The 21,887-nt window shown below is 39.9% G+C and overlaps 1 protein-coding gene across 3 annotated transcripts; it reads right to left on the bottom strand.

The window, feature by feature from the left end:
- Positions 1-236: 236 nt before the first annotated feature.
- On the bottom strand, positions 237-21,525 carry LOC107322963 (trifunctional purine biosynthetic protein adenosine-3-like). Of its 3 annotated transcripts, none has more exons than XM_015881584.3 (22): positions 21,397-21,525; positions 19,340-19,488; positions 18,468-18,563; positions 17,698-17,872; positions 15,950-16,061; positions 15,349-15,408; positions 14,409-14,534; positions 13,602-13,686; positions 12,101-12,186; positions 11,439-11,607; positions 10,262-10,493; positions 10,034-10,128; positions 9,302-9,411; positions 8,047-8,245; positions 7,277-7,528; positions 6,834-6,986; positions 6,172-6,378; positions 5,088-5,231; positions 4,635-4,765; positions 3,483-3,624; positions 2,823-2,938; positions 237-2,151 (listed from the first exon to the last, which is right to left on the bottom strand). In XM_015881584.3, the coding sequence occupies exons 2-22, from the start codon at positions 19,482-19,484 to the stop codon at positions 1,879-1,881; spliced, it is 3,108 nt and encodes a 1,035-aa protein (XP_015737070.2). In that variant the 5' UTR covers positions 19,485-19,488; positions 21,397-21,525; the 3' UTR covers positions 237-1,878. The 3 variants fall into 3 exon arrangements, with proteins under 3 accessions (XP_015737070.2, XP_015737079.2, XP_085384672.1); XM_015881593.3 differs by having other exon boundaries at positions 5,088-5,228; XM_085528546.1 differs by lacking the exons at positions 11,439-11,607; positions 12,101-12,186; positions 13,602-13,686; ... (5 more) ...; positions 19,340-19,488; positions 21,397-21,525 and adding an exon at positions 10,611-10,850.
- Positions 21,526-21,887: the final 362 nt, after the last annotated feature.

The raw sequence follows: 21,887 nt of genomic DNA, 5'->3' as shown, positions 1-21,887 counted from the left end.
AAATTATCTCATACAGTGATGCTACTTGTTTTGCAAGGGGTGAAATCACTACTGGTAATTGCAGAGTTAATGGTTGTAACGTTGGTAGAAGCAGTTTGATCAGTGCTAGGAAGGCACCAGATTAAACTACTGCCACCATTCCTGGTGTTAGAGGGCTGCCATGAACTCCACTGGAGGAAGCTGATTGATACAATGGTGATAGTATGGAGAACTACAAAGCACAATAGCTTGCATTCTATAATCTTTTAACCGTTTATTTGTTTGGTTTGAAACATCATCAATCATGCTTGCTATGCATTCCAAATAATACACAACGTGATGTAACTACAGGCCAAGAGCAAAATAAGCAACATGTTTATCATAAATATTAACCACAAATACTAAAGATTTGTTCATCTCTCCTTGTTACGGTTCTTCCTATTTCTCCTACACCGAGCTCCATGCTCCTGCTGCCAGAGTGCAAAAGACAAATACAGGTTATTGTACATAAATGCAGAGCTTGCAGCAAGAAATGGAATTCCCCTTCCTCTCCTTCCACTGTAACACGGCTGAGACACACATTAAGTAAATAAATAAACAAACAGGAGTTTCTGAATAGAGCTGACTCATGCTGACAAACAGCCCGATGCAGCCAGCAGCAGTTACACAGCATGTCCCTTACTGGTACAGGATGCGTAATTCCAAAACAAGAACTTCTTTTTCACTGCATCTAATGGCTGTTAGTGATCACTCCCCAAGAGAAGTTAGCTCTGGCTAAGTGACAAGTCAGGCTGGGGATGTCCTGCTGACTTCATGGACGAAGAAAGAAAAATGTCTGAAATCCGGTAACAGTTTCTAATCAATTTTCCACCCCACCAGATATAGAAGTTTTAATACCAAGTTCTGGGAACATCTGTCTGTAGTGCCTTCCAGGAATAGGGCAAAGCGTTAAGATTTATGTTTGATGTGCGCTATTACACTGCACTGGCAATGTAATCCATGAAGGGCTGTATGTTTCACTTTGTTTTGCCTTCTGAAGAACTCCTGCCTTGCTGGCCATTGGTTCTTCTGCTTGGCAGCTCACTACACATCTGTTTGTTACAAGGGCCTACAAAGAGATTTTCATTTCAAAAGTAATTTCCATGCTCACTTTTGCCTACTTAAATGCACAACAGCAGACCAAAAGGACTGCAACAGTAATTTTGAACTCCTGATGATGGACAAAGTTCACCATGTTGAAGGCTGAATTACTGAATACTACATGCTCTGCATTGCCCTCCCACAAGGGCCCTGCTGGTGACAGTAATCCAGAATGAATATATGAATATAGAAGATTTCCAATGCAAACACTGGAAAATATGATTGATGTCCAGTGCTGCTGCTTTCTTTTTGTCTTTTAGCTACCTCAGACCCTTACCAGGGTCAGAGTGAAGGCATATCTGCAGTGGCAGCTGGAGGTGCTTGCCATTGGCCACACTAAGTTTGCAGGAGTAACCCAGCTGGCAGGAGTGGGTGGTGGTACTTGAAGGGAGCTTATATTCAGGAGAGAGACCAACTTTACACAGTGCTAGTGATAGGACAAGGGGGAATGGCTGTAAACTAAAAGAGGGGAGATTTAGGTTAGATGCTAGGAAGAATTCTTTAACTGAGAAGGGTGGTGATGCACTGGAACAGGCTGCCCAGAGAAGTTGTGGATGCCCCATCCCTAGATGCAGAAAAACAGAACACAGAAATTCAAGATGTGAAATGAGTTTGGTTCCAACAGCCAGTTTTGCAAACTAAGTGTAATGAAACATGCAAGCCCAGGGAAACTGATCATAGCTCAGAATGGAAGCTTGGAACATCAATACACCTGCAAAGAGAAGCACATGGAGGGAAGGAAGGAAAAGGAAAACCTGGCTACATCACATCGTTTTCTTGTGGCTCTGGCATCACCATGGAGGAAGTGCAGTCATTCTTCTCTTCTTGAAGACACAGACTTTGCCTGTCTTGTTTCCAGCAGGTTTTACCATCGGCCCCTAACCGCACTGCCCCACTGGCCACCAGCTGTAGGGCAATAGGAAAAGCCCGGCACTCAGCTTCCTTAACCCTTTCTGACAGCATCTCCTCAGTGTCATCTGCCTTCACAGATACCGGCTCCTGGTGGATTACTGCTTTTGGACAAGATTCCTCCTACAACAGAAATATTGGAAGAAGTCTTAGAAAAGGCTGGTCTGCGTTGTCAGTGAGGTTATGGAAAATGTTCAAGGCCAGGTTGGATGGGGTCCTGGGCAGCCTGAGCTGGTGGGGGGCAGCCCTGCACATGGCAGTGGGTTGGGGCTGGGGCTGGGTGGGCTTTAAGGTCCCTTCCTACCCAAAACTTTCTGTGATGAACACAGGATACAGAAAGTCTCACAAGATAACTCAAGTTAGCACAACTGCAGTTGTGTGCCAGAGGCTATAAGTACATATGAGGGCCACCTCCATTAGGAATACATACATCACATGTATTGGGTAGAGTGGGGTGAGACATGGGCAAGAAGGGCACCTTGCTGTGGTTAGGAGAAACTGGAAAAAAAGTAAACTCCATAATATGAAAAAGGCAGGACCTTGAGAAACCACAAATATGTGGGTGAGAAGACAGAAACAAGGCAAACAAAATGTGGTGAAAGGGCAGGGCCTGCAAAGGATCTCCCCAAGTACAAAGAGTAAAGCTGTGCAAAGTAATCCCTGCAAACTGCATGTTTTACAGGTAACTACCCTAAGATCTCTACACATTCTTCTCACTTATTCATGCTTCTGCCTTCAGAAAGAGGAGGGGAAAAAAATTCCTTTTCATCACTGTTAGGAAAGAGGATGCTCACCAGGACAAAATGCACAGCACAGCCAGTGACTTTGAGTCCAGTTGGGAGGGATTGCTGATGGGTGTTTCCAGCCTTGACTGGTGGGAAAAGTGATGGGGAAGCATTCAGAATTTTCCCTAGAGACCGGGGTGAGAGGAGAAAAGAAAAATCCATCTGAATGGAATTTCCTTTGAAAATTGAAGTGAGACGTGACTACCACTTCAAAACAGCATTCAGCACCTCAGGAGCTCAAAGAGCAGCCCACAGAGCAGTCAGGACATAGTGGGATATTTCTGTGTTTAAAAGCAAAAAGAGGCTCTTCACCACAGCTCCTGGGAAAACGAGATGGTTATGCTACCTGCATACAGAACCAAACCTCTGTTTGCTCCATACGCATTTCTTCTTCCCAGCAAGAAGATACACAAACTCCATGATGCTGCTTTTTGTCCCTCTGTCAGTAATTGTGCCAGCACAGGGCAATTCACTGCCAATGCACAGTCAGAGCTGATGGTTGGAACGAATGAAAGCATGTGGCACAGCCCCACTGATTTACATTCCAGTCCTCAGTGTCACCAAGGCTGAGGGAGATTTAACCAAAGGTGAAGAACCGTGACTGTGCAATTCTGGTAAGCCCAAGCATCTGTGTTTTAATTTCTATTTCACAGAGTTATAATTTCTTACCTTTCCATTTCCTGAGAAAAGGACCAGACAATATTCTCATAAATCCTGAAAGACATATCAGTTCAACAGCAAATTCTTCAAGAACTCGGTCTATTGTGCTGTCAAATTCAGAGCGACTCCCATATAACTTGTGATCAATCACCTGAAACACATCAAAAAGCATACCAAAGATGTAACTTCATGTGAATGAGAGCCATTTCTTGAGCAACAAAGGAAAAGTAAAACATTCACTCCAGGCTACTCAAGAACTTAATGAGATATGAGCTTGCACATTATTCAGGATACTTGTGATATATATAAGCATTCCTAGGAACATCCCAAGCACTTGCTAGTTAATACAGCCTTCTTCTCACAACATGCTGTAATATACGTATAAAATCTGCATTAAGAAAAGCCAAGTGAAAAGAGAAACATGGATAAGACAGAAATAAGGAGGACATCTCCAGAATGCCTGGCCAAAGACTGAAGTAAAATCAGCATCACCACCAGACAGCCCATAACTGCAGACTGAAATAAATTTATCCAGAAAGACAACAAACTGACCAGAAATTCTGTGTAAGAAGAGGTGTGAAATTTTGTTTTAATTCTACCCAACCACTTATCTCTGGGTCCCTAAGTATGTGTTGACTCCTGACCATTCCTGACTGTGCACGAGGCATAGGTCTTTCTAAGAAAGGACAAGCCAATGAGACAACATGCTTATATTTTTGCAGAGTCTGAAGTCCTGCTGATTCTGTTACAGCTTTAAGCTGTTTGGGCTACAGTTTTAGATCTAAATCATCAAAGCACTCGCAAGAGTAGAATGTAAGCACACTAATTTCTGTGAGATTAAAGCACACCTGCAACTGCAGGTACATGCTTATTTTAATTCTCTTCATAAGCTGGACTGAAGCACCCACTGAAGAGACAGGAAACATGCTGACAGCCTCCAGTGAGCGCTGTGAGCGCTGTGAGCGCTGAGCAGTAAGGTCCACAGAACTTCCAGCTTTGTCCCTACTGATTACTTCAACAGTTTTGTGCTACGTTCACTAATCTATATAAAAGGTTGAAACTAACGTGAAACATGAAATCTTACCAAGCTTTACATTTAAGTCCTACAGATTCAGTAGGTGTGAGGCAGTGGTATAGAAGAAAGGAAATAGGTGCCTTTACCCTGGTGGGAATTCCAGCACGGGCTGCATTTCGTAGTTCTTCCACACCAGACTTGCTGGAGATGACAAGGACAACTTGAGCACAGCTGCCTGGTTCTTTTGCGTAATTGATGAGCGCAGCAAGATTTGTGCCTCAAATGGGAAAAGGGCAAACATTCATGAAATAGATAAGCATCTGTGTCACTGAAAAGGTACTCTCAGTTTTGTTTATCTATTAAAAATCTCCATTTCAACAAATGCACAAATGGAAGAGGACAAAGCAATTTTATGTACTAATAAATCTCATTTGTTAAGCAGTACAAAACACATCATTGAATCCCAGTCAAAATACAGCCTGTTTTCAGAAGGCTCCATAGACTACCAGAAAAAGTCAAAGTAAATGCATTTATACCAGGGTTGAATTCACCTCTCTTTGTATGAACATTTCTCTGTGCAATGATAAACAAAAGCTCACCTGTTCCAGAGACGAGAACGGCTACTTTGACTTTGTTCTTTCTGGGCTGTTGTTGACTCTCTACAACAGTGTTATTCAGCAGATGCTGGGGGCTGCTCAGCTGCAGAGCTTCAAGAAGATTCTCAACTTTGATGTGAGAACCTCCTCCAAATGCGTGCGGAAAACGTTAAAAATAAAGCACTTTTGATCTTACTTTGCATAGTTCACTAATCATAAATTTCAGTTAAGAAAGCCTATCATCAATAAATTTATGCTAGCATCAACTGAACTACAGAAACAGATACTAATTAAACAAATCACACTAGTTGTGCTAACCTCTTTTGTGCTACCCATTGGCTGCAAAGGGTTAGATATGGCATAGTACTTTCGAGGACTATCCCCATCTTTTACACTTCTCCTTTTCTCTCATATTGCAAAATGAAACTAACAGTGATGGTGACAGAGCTGACACTTCATTTTGACTGCCAAAACTGCTTCCCAAACTGTTCAGGAACCAGAGGAATTCCGGCTCATGTCTTTCTAATAATAATTATTGGACATAATTATTGGACATACCGGAACGAAGACTTATTATTGTCACCTGTGACTTTACACAGCTGTGGCCTATCTTCAGTCTTTACATGGGAGCCATATGGGTTGGAAAGGAAGTGTGTTGATTACCATAATTGTGCTAGAATATAATAGACTAAATAATGTTAAGAGGCCTTACAGACAGTCATCGGGTAAGAAACTGTTCAAGTAATGTCATTCAGCAAGCCGTTTACTCCTTGTGTTATTTAATAATGAAATCTAGATGTGAAGGCATTGAATAGCCTTAAGCCTAGTGAAATTACAAGAGAAAAATGTGAACTACAGATAATTTGCAACAGAACAGTTCCTACAGAACTAAGGACAATAGGTACCTCTCAGGAGATACTCAGCACTTTAGACGCTAGAACAACTTATTCTGCATCAAGTTAGAAGTAAATAGTGTACACCTAAATGGAAACCCCTCTGAAGAAGGAGAGGTGAATCTGTTAGACTTGCAGTCAAACTGTGTTATTTGATTTTTGTGTCTTCATATCCCATTATGACACCTGCTTACCTGTGTGACAAGGGGCAACAACTTTCCCAATCAGCCAAGCTTCCTCATGTCTCTGTACATCCCTGAGAACATGCTGGGCCAACTCCTTCTGCACAACCAGGACTGCACCAATCCCACAATTAAATGTCTGGGCCATCTCGTTCTCAGAGAGGTTTCCTTCCTTGTAGAGCCAGCAGAAGATCTCAGGCATCTTCCAGCTAAGGGCATCTGAAAAAAAGATTGGAAAATGTACTTGATCAGCACGTGTTCTACTCATCTGCTATTACATACAGCAATATATATTACAAGAACAGATACATATGAATTCTTGATAATTTAAGAATATTTCCCAAAGAGCACACTGACACAACTTCCAGTCAAGCTTATGGGTGCTGCTTATGTAAGAGGTTACTAGACATAATTTGTGCAAGACAAGGCCTTTCCAGGCCTTCTGAGAACATATATGAAATGATGGCAAATTGAAACATACTTATCCTTGATGAGCCATAAGGACAAAGTTACAGATGACTTACACCTCTTCTATGAGGCATAAAGAAGCCACATGTCAAAACAACTTCTGGCTTTTTTGGATTATCCAAGCATCTCCTTTTCTTCTCTTTCAAAGAAACAATGAGTAGGAGTATAAATTTTGTCAGATAGAAACAGACATATTTGATATTTACCCAGGACAGCGCTGACACATTCTGGCAGGATTCGGGAGATGCCTTCCAGCAACCCTTCCTCAGCAATAAAGGCAAAAGACTTCACATGCCCCGAGCGAAGAACAGGCAGCAAAGATGGACTGTACAGTTTTGCTGGAGTCAGCAGTACATCTCCTGCAAACAAAAGTGTCAATTCAAAGAGGTTTTTTTCTTAATTTATTAGGTGTTTTGACAGGAATGCTTCTTTGAATGGGTTCCCCTTGATCTTTCTAGCAGACAGATTTTTAAAGTAGCAAACAGTGCTGGTCCACTCCTCCAAAACTAAGGAAGCAAGACCTACCTACCCCAAAGACTGATTAACACTAGTCCATCTTGAAATAAACAACCCTTGGCATCACCTTGTTATGAAAATATCTACACACAATCCACTTCGAGGCTTGATTGTAAGCAAGAAAATATTTTACCTAGTGTCTTGTCACCACAACTGCCAGGTGCTGGGGAGGAGTAGTGCAGGGAGGACATTAAGAGTATCTTCCTTATGATGGTAAAGGCTTGGCCGTGAATCCCAGAAGAGGCCAGTCCTATAAACATATCCTCCTCATCAGCCCTCTGCAAACCCAAAAGCATCTGCCCTCGCTCCACTGCACCAACCACAAAGCCAGCCAAGTCGTACTCTCCAGAAGAATACATGCTAGTCACCACAGCAATCTCCCTGCCTAAATGGGGGACAAAAAGAAGTCAGCATGAGCTGTAAAAATATTTTACTGTTAACTTTAAATACATACCATCTCTAAAAAAATATCCAGGACAGATGTAGAAACATACAGCCTAAACAGCACATCCACTCACATTCTAAAAGTTGTTTCTTAGCTTCATTAAGTTAATGAAAGAATAAAAGTGTTTTTTTGCATTTTGCACTACCTGACACTTCTCTGCTATGAGGAACATCAGAGCGGTAATGAAAACATGTTTGCACCTTAAGAGTATAAGGCATGGACAATTTTGATCTCCTTTGTACAAGGATAGATAACAGAGACCCCGGATCCAAAATGCAAAAATCATTCTTCCGTGCTTACTTGTTTCATAAATCAAGAAGATTTTGTGCTCCTTTTTCCCCCCAAAACAGAAACCAAATGTTCTAATGCTATATAATAGAGCTGCCTATAAACTCTATTCACTAATAATCATTTTAACATCTGAATCTTCAAATACCAAAGAAGAGGTGTGTTCGTACCTAGGAAAGCACATCCTGCATTTCTACATGCTTCAGCTATTCCTTCTTTGATTGCTTCAGTCACTTTGACATCAAGTTTGCCACAGGAAAAATAGGTGAGAAAGAAGAGGGGCTCTGCTCCTTGAGTCAGGATGTCATTAACACACAAGGCAACCAGGTCCTGACCTATGGTGTCATATCTCTTACATGCTTGTGCAATCTGCAAAACATGGTGGGAACCAGCAGTGCTGATGGTAGATACAAACAACTCAGATGGTAATCAAATAAGCAGAAATTTTTACTTCCTTGATAATGATCACAACAGAAGAGAGAGGCGGAAGATATCTAGTAGGTAATCTAGTTTAAATTAAGAGAAAACAGCTAATTTTCTTGAAGTGAAAATATATATATTTTTAAGCGTTCTTTCAAATTCCAATTACTGCTACTCATAAATTGTTATTTGGGGTTGTTTGTTCATTTTGGAATATTATCTCAAATCGGGCATAAGAGGTACCTTAAATCAATTACAAATTCTTGGGACATCCGACCTACAGAACATCCTAGGAATTTCCATAAATAATACTAGGTTGCTTAAACATTACTGTGTGTTCTGCAATGCCCACTGATTTCCCTGGGCTACGCAGCAAAATGGAAGTAGTATCATTAAGCAGTGTTTTGTTCATCCGCAAGTTGACAAGGAATGAGATTCTCCACTCCCACCAACCACAAGGAATCTTTTGGTCCAGCTACCTCATGACATGGAGAACACAGGCCTGGTTTATAAAGCTCCTTGATAGGTAGGTCTTCCATAGTGTAAAATGTTATTAAACCTTAGGAAGGCTGCTACTGAATTAAAAAAATAAATAAATCCTTGTTTCACCCAGTGACCTGACAGAAGTAATCATGCTACCTCTGCATACGATTTATTACACTCAGACTGACAGTAATCATTTCAGCACTTTTCTGTACCAATTTCTCCCTGAACTGATCCTTCTCAGAGCCAACAGATTTCCCAGCAGAAATTCTGGTTCTTAGTTCCTCAAATGTGTGACTAAATGTTTTATTACCTTCATAAAATATCCAGAATCTCCAAGTTCTCAATGACATATGTGCACACTTTGCTCAAGTGATAATCTATGAAGCTCAATTGACTACTGCAGTGGATTTGGGATGTATTTGTAACGCTCAGAAGGGTGGAGATGGCGCAACTGGCTGTGGCACTTAGAACAGTCTTGGGAGATTACATGAGCTTTGCTACGGTCAGGCTGCAAATTACCTGAAGTTTAGGTCCAAGGCCTTTAGTTTGAGAAACCAAGATAGGATCATCATAACCAGATGCTTTTAAATCGAAGAAACCAGCAAAGCCTCTTACTTCTGAATGACTGCCTGCCAAATACAAATATGTAAAGGATTGTTTTTAAGGGAAACAAAAAGATCTAATACACGCACCAAGCAAGTATTGCAGATTCTGATTTCTTTGACAAGATAAAGCAGACAAAACATACATAGCTTTATGAAGTCGGACCCTAAAGTCATATATTTCATGGTGTTGTTGAATTTTAACTAAAAAAGAAAAAAGAAAGAAAGAAAATTTCCTCAACAGATCACTACTAAGAGTAAAGAGGCAAATACAGTTCTGAAGGGCAAACAAGAAGTTCAGTAACTGTCAGCCCCATCCTAAAAACTGTTTGGGTTTTGTGCTCATACATACAGCTGGTAGGATGACTTCTGTCCACAATCATTCAATGAATCCAAGAGTTATTCTGTTCACTAGACTACCCATGAAAAAGTGCAGTCATTCTCATGAAAAGCCAACTATCTTTTAAGTAAGATATAAGGAGGAAGGAGATAGAAATGAGTTTTCGTTTTTCACGGTGACACCAGCCCAGTATCTCAAACTCAGCTGCAGTGCCAAGAGACTGTCCATTCAACTCCTGGAGAAAAAGAAAATGTTCTGATCTCATTTGATATACTGAGGAAATACAAGGACTGTTGTTCCTAATCTTACCTGATCTGGTACAATTTACAATTGATCTTTTCGACTGATAAGACAAAACATCACCGGTTATAGCTTCCACACATCTTTCTTTGTATATCAAACCCCTGCAGGAAGGAAAGGACATACTAGCAGCAATAGCTATGTTTTCTGCACAGATCATCATTCATTGCACAAAGGGTAACAACAGATACAATTTTGGACTAGTATCGACTTCTACTAGTGCCTTTGCTTACATACAGAGACTGCTTGAGAAGTCGAATACCCCGATGGCCAATGTCCCTCCTGTACGTGGCACCCTTGAAACATATGGCTGCTACTCCCCTGTTGGCTTCTCCCAGTGCTGTCATCAGATCCTCCTTAACAGCAGTAACGGAGAGGACTCTGCCACCACTTGTAACCACTCTGCCATCCTTCAGCATTGTGCCAGCATGGAACACCTGCAGCCCTAATTCTTTGGCTTGAAGCAGCCCTACAAAAGCAAAAGGAACTCAGAGTATTTTAAATGACATACTACATTGGTAAAGCAGTGGAGATTGAAGTCCTTTCTTTAGTCAAGGGAGAAGAACAAGGAGGCTTCCCACTTTACCTTTCTTATGAGAAACAGCATCACCAGTGATGGGCATCACACTCCACTGGCCCAAAGATTCCCTTCTGAGAGAGCTGGTAAGGACACAGATCACACAGGAACAGAAACCACTGTAGGACATACAACTATGCTGTGCCAGGGAAAAGCCTGGGAATAACTTCTGTAGGGCTTTCCAGATTAGATTATTCCACAATTCATAGCAATTTATTACTTGGACTCTCCCGATATTAAATTAATTATGTTAATGGCACTGTCCCAGCCATGTTGCTATGACCACTTCACATAACACCCTACCATATTTACAATCCATGCTTTATAAACATTTGCAGGTTTGCATTTTGTTATTTTGTTCCTGCGTATTTTCCTGTTGGAGGATTTTTTGGAAGATTGTATTTTGAGAAGAAAATAAGGGGAGGAACTGCTGCCATCACCTGGAGAAAGCAAAGCAATACACACTTTTCCTTTTGCCTAGATAGATTTTATAAGCAAATAAAAGTAACCTTTAAACTTGCTGGAATTCTGATGCACCACCACAGCACTGTCTTGACACGGGCAAAGCTGAGCCCCAGCTGACCTTGCCACAATGGATACCTAGTGCACTCATTGTGTCCTAAGGAATACCCCAGAATGAAGTGTTTGTTAAGCTGTTAAAATCCTACTGATGAGTTATTTCTTCCACAAGGACAAGGAGTGACAGATGAAGGCAAATTCTGAAGAGCGTGAGGAGTGGGACAGAGGAAAGCACGACAACTCTATGGGAGAAGAGGTAAATGCAAGTCCTCCCAAGTACCGGGATAGAGAAAATAGTAAATAATCTGCCTAAGTTACCTGTTACTTCCATGCCTTTGTCATAGTCTCCTGGGTATCCTTGACTCGCCATGACCACACACACAGCTGTACTATTTTCTGACCAGGCTGGCATGAAGCTGCAGAGTTTGCCATCAATTGCTGCTTGAATCACTTCATAAAAATCATTTTTAAGCAGTGGAAGAATTACCTGCATAGAATTTTCATAGTGATAGAAGTTAATTCTTCTTTTGCTGACTTACTGAATTTTAACCTAGGGAAAATTCAATTGACAGAGTAAAATCTGTATCTGCCAAACTGAAAATGCTGTATTTCCCTGTATCTGTAGAATGGAAAGCATTGATGAACACTAATTTTTAGCAGCTTTTTGCAACAGAAATTCATAACAAGAGATTATGAAAAGACATGAATTCATGCCCCTCCTAGTATGTTTCTATCCAGAAAAATAAAATGGAAAGAGCAGCCCTTTAACTTAAATTCTTTAACTAATCATTCACAGAAGCTTGCCAGCTAAAATTTTCTGTTACCTCATACACTGTGTGAGACACTCTCACTAGGATCTCCACGTTGAGGGCAAGGAAGACAGAAATCCAAATATACTATAGAAATTTCCCAAGGGCTATGATGTAACAGTCAGAGTTAAAGAAGGGAGCATGTGTAAGTTTTCAGTGTCTGTCACTCACCTGGCACTGGGGGTCACCAAACTGACATTTAAAGTTTAGAATTTTCACACCATCTTTGGTAAGCATTAACCCCGTCTGCAGCACACCTGAGCAGAAAGAAAACAATCAGGCAAATGGATGTAAAGGTTTGTTTTTCAACAACTCTTTTAAATGCAATCTAAAACTTTGGAATGGGATGTATTTCGGTTAATTGTAAGAAATTAGGAGCAGGGATTCAGCAGGGAGTTGTACACAAGTCATAATAGTTCACAGGAACCATCGAAGTGGCTTGCAGCAACATGACAAATATTGCATCTCATTTTAGACCGAATGCAATAGAAAGCAACCTTCCGCTACAGCCCTCTAATTGCAGGTATCCAGAGATTCAATAGAACAGATAGAATGAAAAAAAAAAAAACACCAACAAAAACCCCACAATGAAACAGTTTCCATAAAAACATCATGACACAGATCTTGCAACTTCTTATTGAGCGTAGTACTGTTATCCATAAATATAGGCATGTTACTCTGCATTTCAGGCAAAAATACCAATGTAAAATTTGTGGCCATTACTAATAGATGGAAACAAATATTTTCTGAGGTTGGTATTCTGTGATTTCTACTGCAGCACACACATGCATATAGTGATCTGAAGTGGGCCTTTCATTTTATCATGACTACAGAGTAAGTGTTATATATTGATCCCCGCAAAGCATCAGGTTTGATCCCCTCCAGCATCATCCTGAAAACACCCAACACACATTCATTTCTTACTGCAGCACTGTAAAATCTTACTGAGCGTTGTAAAAAAGCTACCAAATAGCTGAGAAGACATTGCATCTCTCAAGAGTAGAACATAATTCTTTTCACATATGTAATCTTAGCAGTTGGCGTTTCCTAGAGCAGCTGTTGGCCTACAATGACAGCGGTGAGCATCTCATTTCCTTTTCCAAAAGTTCTTAAGACAAAGATCCTAAGAAAACTTAAATTGCTGTACACAGAAGTGAACAGCATGATTGAACTTAAGAATATATCATACCTCAACCTACAAACAATCTGCTCGCAGCTGTTATAAAATGTGCTAATTTCATACAAGTACGGTATGTCCTATAGTCAAACGTTATTCAGATTGAGTATTTTCAAGCTAGTGAGGTTAAAATGCTGCAGTTGTAAAAATCAGATTCAAGGGCCCACATAGTTAAGTTTCTCACAATCTGGCTGATGTTTTTGTTTTATAACTAATAAGAAATGCATCTGTTAGCCTGTACTGCACAAATAAAATAAATAATAAAAAAACAGGCACAATATATCCCCTGTAGTGCCATCTGAAGAAGAAAGTTCTCTCCAAAGGAAAAGCCATTAACTGAATCAGTGAGGCTTAATACTCTATGAAAAATGAGCCTTTTTTACTTTTTTTTTTTTTTTTTTGGATAAATATCATTTAAAATTCAAAAGCAAAGCCAAACAATGAAAGTAGTCTTGCTAGAACTTTACCTTCATTTTCAGTTGAATGCATACTCACCTACATACGCTGCTCCCTCTTGTCTCAGACCGTCAATCACATGTTGAAGAATGGCATCATTGATTTTCTCTAGAACTTCCGGAACCTGATGATCAACATCAAACTAATTGAGACAGTAATGACATTTGCTGAAATGGCTCTTGGTTTTGGAAGGGTAAGTGAATGCCTCAGCTGCCACTCCCATCTAGTATGCCCCTCACATTATGGTGTTACTGCCCCCAAGGACAGATATACCAACGCTCTATCTCTCAGAATTTTTTCTGTTTCCTGCTTTCTTTACAGGGCCAACTTTAAGGAAGTCTGAGACACCAAAAACCTGTGCTATACACAATAAGACTGTTTCTGTACTTGTAAAACACACACTAATAATGTACTTGAGCAGCATACATTAATACCAATAAACGCAATACTATGTTCAAAACAAAGACTTCAGGCAAGTGAGAAATTTTGCTGAAACATTTCAAATGATGTTAATAGGAGCAAAGAAACACAAAGATTAGAAGTAACGTAAAAGGTAAATACCAAGTTTGGAAAGAAGGAAAAGATAAAATCCCAAGTTTACAGAGAAGGAAAAAGTAAACACCAAGTTTATGAATAATGGAAAAGAAAGACTATTCCTCAGAGCACAGGCAAAAGAAATCCTACAGAAAGACTACTAAACCTTGAGCCCTGTGTTTTTTTTACACAAGCACAGTAACAATCAACTCAAGACATTCAGCCTATGTGATAGTAATAAGGTTGAGCACTAATGGTGAATTAACCACAGGTGTGATCAGCTTTACTGAAGGCCAAGAAAGAATGCTGTACCTGAGGAACCGGGCAGTAGGCTCCCATCCCTCCAGTGTTTGGACCCTGGTCGCCATCCAATAACCGTTTGTGGGCCTGGGCTGGGGGCATTGAGGCAACAGTGACACCATCCGTGAAACACAGGCACTGTTAAGAGAGGCACAAGACATGGGAACAGTGTCAACAACCTGTGACATGGGAAGTCAACACTACTGGTCACAGGAATCTGCCAGGAAAAGTTAGAAATCCAAGCTAAAAAGCAATGGGATCCATCCATTGTGCTGCAGGGCTGATGACCCAAGGAATTCAATGAACTCTCTTTTTCTTATTTTTAAATGATGAAGATAAATGATGGCCCTCATAAGAATGACTTTCCGATGAACCAGATCTTGACCTATCCATCAATAACTGGACATGTGCTTACCTTAAGGCTTAACAGAATTACTTATATGTTCACAGTTTAACATCTTTGCTTGCAAATCTGAATGTGTGTGAGGTGTTCTCAATGCAGAACAAACCTTTCACAAATATTTTTTTTTCCTGTTCTCACATAGCATATAACACACATTATTAAGTTTTATCTTGTCACCAAATGATAACCCACAGTAAAAGAAGTGCTAAAGTGGGCACTAAGTATTAGCACAAAATTAATGATGTAACATGAATTACCAAGACAAGGTCCATATTAAAAATGTTTTAGGTGACCCTAGGGGAAAAAAAAAGATAAATTTGCACGTAAAAAAACCCATCTGAATTGCTGGTGTATGCCTAATGTAGGAAAAATTCTGCTGATGTCATAATTGGTTAGCATGACATCAAGTTGCTTAGCTTGCATATTTATTTATTTGTCAAATAAAACAAACATACAAAACTATTTGAACCAATAAATGTGTGGTTATGCATAAAACATAGCAAAAATGCCAAGGAATAAAAGCACATAACTTTGAAGCTGAACACATACAGAAAGTTCTTCCCCTTGAAGAAGTTCTTCAACAACAACCATCTCTCCAAACATTCTGTCCTGCGCACACAAAAAAGTAATCAGTCAATAAACATAGCATCTAATGGTTAAATCCTCTCTTTATTTTCTTTTATAAGAATAAAGACCATGGATATGAAAAGCAGCAGCTTGTCTGAATACTGGGATGCTGGGCAAAGCTTTCAGAATCTCACTCAGAGATAAGGAAGAGACATTGTCAGGCACCAGGAGCAAAAGAGAAATGGAAAAGCCAGAGGGTCAGTACAGTGGGACCTAGTGCTGGAATGAGTTCAGTCACAAACTCCACAGGGTACTGCCGAGTGCCATACCTTATGTGGGCAAACCTAAGAGAAACTCCCCAGTATCCACAAGGATGAGGAACAGGGAGAAAGTCCCACAGTGATCAAATATGTAAGACATGCAGATTGAAGCACCAAAACTAATGAATACATGCAGCTGGGCAGCAGCAGTGCTAATTTCCAGCCCTAATGTGCAAGCTGGATAGATGCAATTTTGGGGTTCCTCTTGCTCTTAGTCAAATACATGAACTGCATTCCCACTATTTAATTAAAGACTTCTCCACCTGCATAATCTCTTGGACAGCTTTGCAGGCTTCCTCTTTGCTGGCTGCAATAGTCACTTCCTTTCTAGCTGCAGGGCCCCTCGCCCGTACCACTCGAGCAGGAAAGTCTGTGCTTTAAAAGGAAAGCAAAAGATTCAGGTATCTCTACTGCATCCCGTGAAAAGCATATTTTTAAGCTGAATGCTTCCCATTTTCTTCACCTTTTTATAAACGTTTAAGGAATAGCACATCAGAAACATACATTCCCTGCCAGTCCATCCTATCATGGAGATGAACAGGCTTTTGTAGTCATTGATATAGAACCATGAATTGGAAATCCATGAATTTTATTATTGGTTCTGATACCACCTCACTTTATACACTTGGACATGTCACTTAACTTTAACACCGTGTGCAATGTCTCCCTCTTCTCCCTGATTTGGCTATTTTATTCGTGTCATAGGATTGTAAAGATGAATTCATTGGTGATTTGTAGGGTTATAACATTTGATTGTACTACAGAAACCTATTAGCCACCATGGAAATTATGACTAGGGTTGTAATGCTAAGGTTGACTTAGGTCTTAAACATCGAGGCTGTGCTAGAACTGGGGTATTAACACTGTATGACCCAGAATTGTTCTGCTTACTTCTGAACACAAACTAAATCTAGAAAGAGAAAAGAAAAAATAAACACAAGAAAAAGACAGCGTAGCTTATTTTAACTACACTTTATCCGTTCACTTCTCTCCAGCTTGTGGTCAGTCAAATGGAATGTCCCTTTCAAAGAGCTGATTCATCACACTAGTGTATTTTCTGAAACACCTCACTCCGCTTTTCCACGTTGTAATTTATTTAAGGACAAACCACAACCTTTTATTTTTACAAGCAGCCAAAGTAGGCTCACACAGAGCTCCTTTTCTCGGCAGCTTAATAAACTGAACTGTGACACTGTTTTGCTTTTGAAGTTTCAGGCACAGTTACAGGCATAGAAGTTGGCCTGTTTCTCTACACTGCCATGATATAAACAATGCTGTCACAGGGCAAGCCTGGACAAAGTCCATAAAGAGGTTGTTGTTTTTTGGGGGCAAAAAATTAAAATAAAGTTCCGCGAGAGTATACCACATGAACTATGTGACAGCAATGACAAAGAGTTGGTGATACCAGCACAGCCCAGTGTAGCTGAATACAGGCACTGCTATGACACAGGACCAAAATAGCCATAACAGTAACTTATTCTCCAAAATGATCCCCCATGACTTCTGAGGTATTACTGATCAAAGAAATTGCAGAGATACGCAGTCACTTTTTTCTCACATGTAGAGAGATGCTGTGCAGCTCTGACGAATGAAGATTCTTTAAATTATCAGTATTTAGTCAGTTCCTCCCAAATCCCAAAATCACACTATAGAGATGCTGCTGTTACCTGTCCGTATAGAAATGATTTTTATCCCTTCTTACCCTTACACAAAAATTTACTCCTCTGCCACATTTTTTCTTCCAAATGGCAAACTAGCATCTCGATGAAGCTGATTTAAGGGAAGAGGACCTATGATCCATGAACAGAACAATCAACCCATTTAAGTGCCCTGCTCCTTCACCATCTGTCTCTGGTTATAACACTGGTTCAAAAATACTCAGTAGCTACTTAAAAAGATGAACATTTGAAAACAAAACACTGACACATCAGTTCTAGGCAACTATCATGGACAAAGGCAAAGTGCATAAATAACCCAACAGAAAAGGTGTTTCCCATGTCTATGCATTTACCTGATAATAAACCTACAGGCCTCCTGAGGATTGGTAAAAGCTTTCCATCTTGCTGTTGGGATCCCATGTCGATCCAGAAAGGCTTTGGCAAAACTGGTGTTGGATGCCAGCTGAGCTGCTTTTGCTGACGGTCCAAAACATCTTACTCCAGCTGCTTGTAAGTCATCAACAATACCTGGTTATCAAAAATAGCAAAAGAATCAAGTCATCTCTTTAGAAACATTCTGACACACGTAACCATTCCGACATTCTGCTAACACTTCTCTTTGTCTCAAACAACTAATCCACTCTTAAAACAAGGTTCAGTATATCCAGTGATCTTGTTTCATATTGCTAAGCAGTGTCACAGTTACCAGCTCATGGCTACATGATTGGTACTTCTGTTCACTCCTTAAGACACGGAGATCTTAAATACCACATGACAGTAAATGTCAGTGGTGGTTTGGATACTGTTACATAAAGCAGCAACACTGTGACTACTGCAAGAAAACTACTTATAGCAAAAATCACAGCAAAAGATACAAGAATACTTGTAACCATCACTGATTAACAGTCTTTCATGATTTCCCCTGTTGGTTTCTAGCATACAAAAAGCATCATACAGCTGTTGGGCCAAAAATTTCAGGTGGCCGCAACTCGCATCTATAAGATGCTCCAAATTTTCTTGCACTTTAGTTTAATTCAGCCAGTGTGTGCATTCAAAGAGATCATTTTAAAGCAAGATTCAAGGTGCTGATTTTTACTGTCAAGATAATTGACTTCAGCCTTACCAGCTGCCAAAAGACTTTCTTGTCCAACTACTACAAGTCCAATGTTATGATCTTTGCAGAACTGGGTAACAATAGTGTGATTGCTCACTAAAACAGCTGAAAAGGAAAAGGATATATAAGAAGATACTGCTACAAAGCCTGAATAAGAAATGGAAGATACAAGTTTCAGTGTTCAATCTCCTTTAAAAGTGTGATTAAAAAACTGAAAGAGCCAGCAGCCCATGAAGGGCAAAGTGAGACAAGTAATACAATAATTACAGAGTGCAGAATGAAAAGTGAACATTTCCAGTTTACCTTGCTCTCTTTAATATCCATTCACTAACTTAACTGTCTTCCACTTCACATACATAATCAGAATGAAGTTCTTGAAGCTGCTTATCAAGCAGACTAAAAACTTCCAAAAATGAAACCTCAAGTTCATAAGAAAACTCAAGCTTAAGATCTGAGCTAAGATTTAATCACTGTTAGTGAATGAGTAAACTACATTTAGCTGAGCAGCCTCGGCAGACACCAAACAAGAAAGTAGTATCTTTGAGCTTTCTCTTCCACTATTAAGCTGGAATGAAATTTGTCAAGCATAACAAACAGTAGGAGGAAAGAGAGGAGGTACAGAAATACACAGTCTCATGTAATCCTCACTATCTTAAGAAGTTAGCATAAAAACAGGTACAATATGATGTTTTATTAGGCAGTTCTAATATGCAGAAACAAAACATACTGAAAAAAAGGCATGCCTTAAATAACTTGTATTACCAGTAAAAGAACTGCTGTCTTCTACTGACTGAATACAAATGTGGTCAGTTCTGTTTCAACTCCCGCATCCGTACCACCAACTGCTTGCCACAGTGTTTGACTTTTTCCCCTCTTTTTACCTGAATTTGAAATTTTTCCATTGTCGGCTGTCCCTGCATTTCCAGGAGCAACAAACACTTGTTTTACATGTGGGGACTGAGCCAGCTTCCAGGCCAATGCATGCTCTCTCCCTCCACTGCCGATCACAAGCACTCGATCAGCCATTAGCCTGTGCAAACCCGGAGTCATAGGTTGCTATGTAGTTATTCCAAAAACCCAAGTAAAAAAGCAAAAAAATATGTATGTTACATCCTTCACTTACACATGGTAAGTAATAGCAATCCAGTTCTTATCAGAAAGATATCTACAAGACATTGCAAGTACAGAATCACACACTTATGGAGTCAAAGAATCACAGAATGGCTTAGGTTGGAAGGGACCCTAAAGATCATCTAGTTCCAAACCTCTGCTGCAGGCAGAACTGCCTGCTATTAGGTCAGGCATTAGATCAGGTTGCCCAGGGCCCTATCTGATCTGGCCTTGGAACACAACACAGTGACTGCATCAGAGTATCATTGGATGGTTGCATCATTTGCATTCTGATTTAAATAGTGAGCACAGTCAAATTATGGAGAATTATTCCATTTGCTTCAGCACTGTCAAGATTTCCTCTCTTAAGCAGTCAGGCTGAAATAATTTTCTAATATCTAGGTCTCATCAAATCCTTCACACAGCTGAAGAGGACAGGACAGAAAGTTTCATATAAATGCTCAGGGTAACTTAATGGGCTTCTCAAACTGAACACTGTGGTCAATCTGGGAACTTTCATGAGTGTAAACATCATCCATAATAAATGGCAAAGGCAGTTCTCAGACAGGTTTTATACTTTGACAATTGCTAAGAGGGTAACTTGAGCAGAATAGCATGCTCTATAAAAGAACAACTGTTAATTTTGCTACCACAGTGACATTTAAAAGAGATCCTCAATAATATTTCTAGGCAAATTAGTTTTGATTTATTTCAGAAATATTATCATACCAACATCTGCAAATTTAATTTTTAATTTAATTTTTTCCATATGTGTTGAATGTGGACAAATGTCAGAAAGAAAAACAATCTCAGAGCATGACCTTTAAGGAAGATGCCATCGGCATAAAGCAGTCCTTACCCAGGCAATACATAATAAATTAAAGCTACCATAAAACAACAGCTTTGTAGGCAACGTTGTCAGGCTTTTCCAAAGAAATCACGACTGTTGGTCTGAGTTCATTACATAGCTTCCAAAGGTTAACGGAAGCTAAATACGTGACACTGAGTTATTATCGTGATACAACAATAATCTTGTTCCTAGTTCCTGAGATAGCATTAAGATGTCTTTACCTAATAGCAACAAAGTAAAATTTAACTATATATTTTCATAGTTATTAAATTGCCCAAGTGCAATATAAGTACTTCAGGTGCCCTGTCCTTATAAGCAGCTGTGGGTTATCTAAGAGTGATTTTAAATTTTAAGTACTGTGCTTTAAGCACATAAGCAGGGAGAGCGTGCTTAATGCTCTGCCAATCGCTAGACACGTTTCCTGGGTAAAGAATTTTCTTTCTTTTTCCTTCACACTGTATAAGTGTCCAATATATCAACCCTTGTGGTTTTTTTACTGCTTGACCAATATTTCTCTAATCACAAGGAAGGTGCTGTGAGCTTAAAAGTAAGAACTGCGATATCGGTAGCAAAGATGCACTCTACCAAGCTTCAGTGATAATTAATGATAAGCCAAGTGTCTTTAAAAGCAAAATTGTTTTTCTCTTAATTATCATTTCACAATTCACCGAAGTTTTAGAAAGCAGAATAAGTTCAATTTGCTAACTGAGAACAGGGTGACGCCAAGCAGTGCCACCTATTCTGTGGAAAAAAGAAAAAAAGTAAAAAAAAAAAAAGTATATTTCCATTTTACATCACAGTGAGTACACAAAATAAAATAAAACATAACAATGTCAACAACAACAAATCACCTTTTTCTTTTTTTTTTTTTTTTTTTGCAAAGCAACTTCCATGCATACTGGATGAAAGCCATAAGACAGACAGTCCTAGGGGAAGGGCTGTGCAGAGGGGTATCTCAAATGGAGCATCTTTCCTTACCGTGTCGGACCCTGCAGGTCGTTCACACAAAAGGCTGAGGAGTCCCCCTGATGAATTCAAGTTTTCTTTCTGCTCCTGCTTCAGATCCAAATGACTTCTGATCCCCTAAAGCCAGGGATAAGAATGAGAGGGTGAAAGAAGCAGACAGACATGCATGATGCCCTGTCCCCTCTTATACTGTCTGATGGTAGCCTGGCAGCATCACCTCAGTGCGTCCTGCTGTATGAAACAGACCTCCCCAAAAACTTCAGTGGTGTGCACTGTTCTCTCTTTCCATTTTTCCTCAGCTAATGATGAAATAACTCCTCCCAACCAATCAATCAGTCCTACAACATGAGCAGTATTCAGCTAAACGAATGAAAGAGCTGCAATAAGACATCAAAAAGCTGAGCTCATCACTCAGTTCCCATGCTGTTCACAGCAACGTTACATCTTCTAACAGGAGAGGAGTCTCAAAGACAGTGTGTAGAAATAAAATACAGCTTTCATTG

This window comes from Coturnix japonica, chromosome 1, assembly GCF_054131305.1.
Source record: "Coturnix japonica strain WE chromosome 1, WE-NBRP24, whole genome shotgun sequence".
Classification (NCBI taxonomy): Eukaryota; Metazoa; Chordata; class Aves; order Galliformes; family Phasianidae; genus Coturnix; species Coturnix japonica.
This window is presented reverse-complemented; position numbering and strand designations above follow the sequence as displayed.

What these genes read in the sequence shown, in the direction of transcription:
- LOC107322963 (XM_015881584.3), bottom strand. Translation starts at nt 19,484, where the DNA reads ATGGCTGATCGAGTGCTTGTGATCGGCAGTGGAGGGAGAGAGCATGCA. An exon ending in CAAAGGCATGGAAGTAACAG is followed by an intron (nt 10,494 to 11,438) that starts GTAACTTAGGCA and finishes TTGCTTTTGTAG; the next exon opens with GGCTGCTTCAAGCCAAAGAA. An exon ending in GTGCTGTGCATTTTGTCCTG is followed by an intron (nt 2,152 to 2,822) that starts GTGAGCATCCTC and finishes TTTCTGTTGTAG; the next exon opens with GAGGAATCTTGTCCAAAAGC.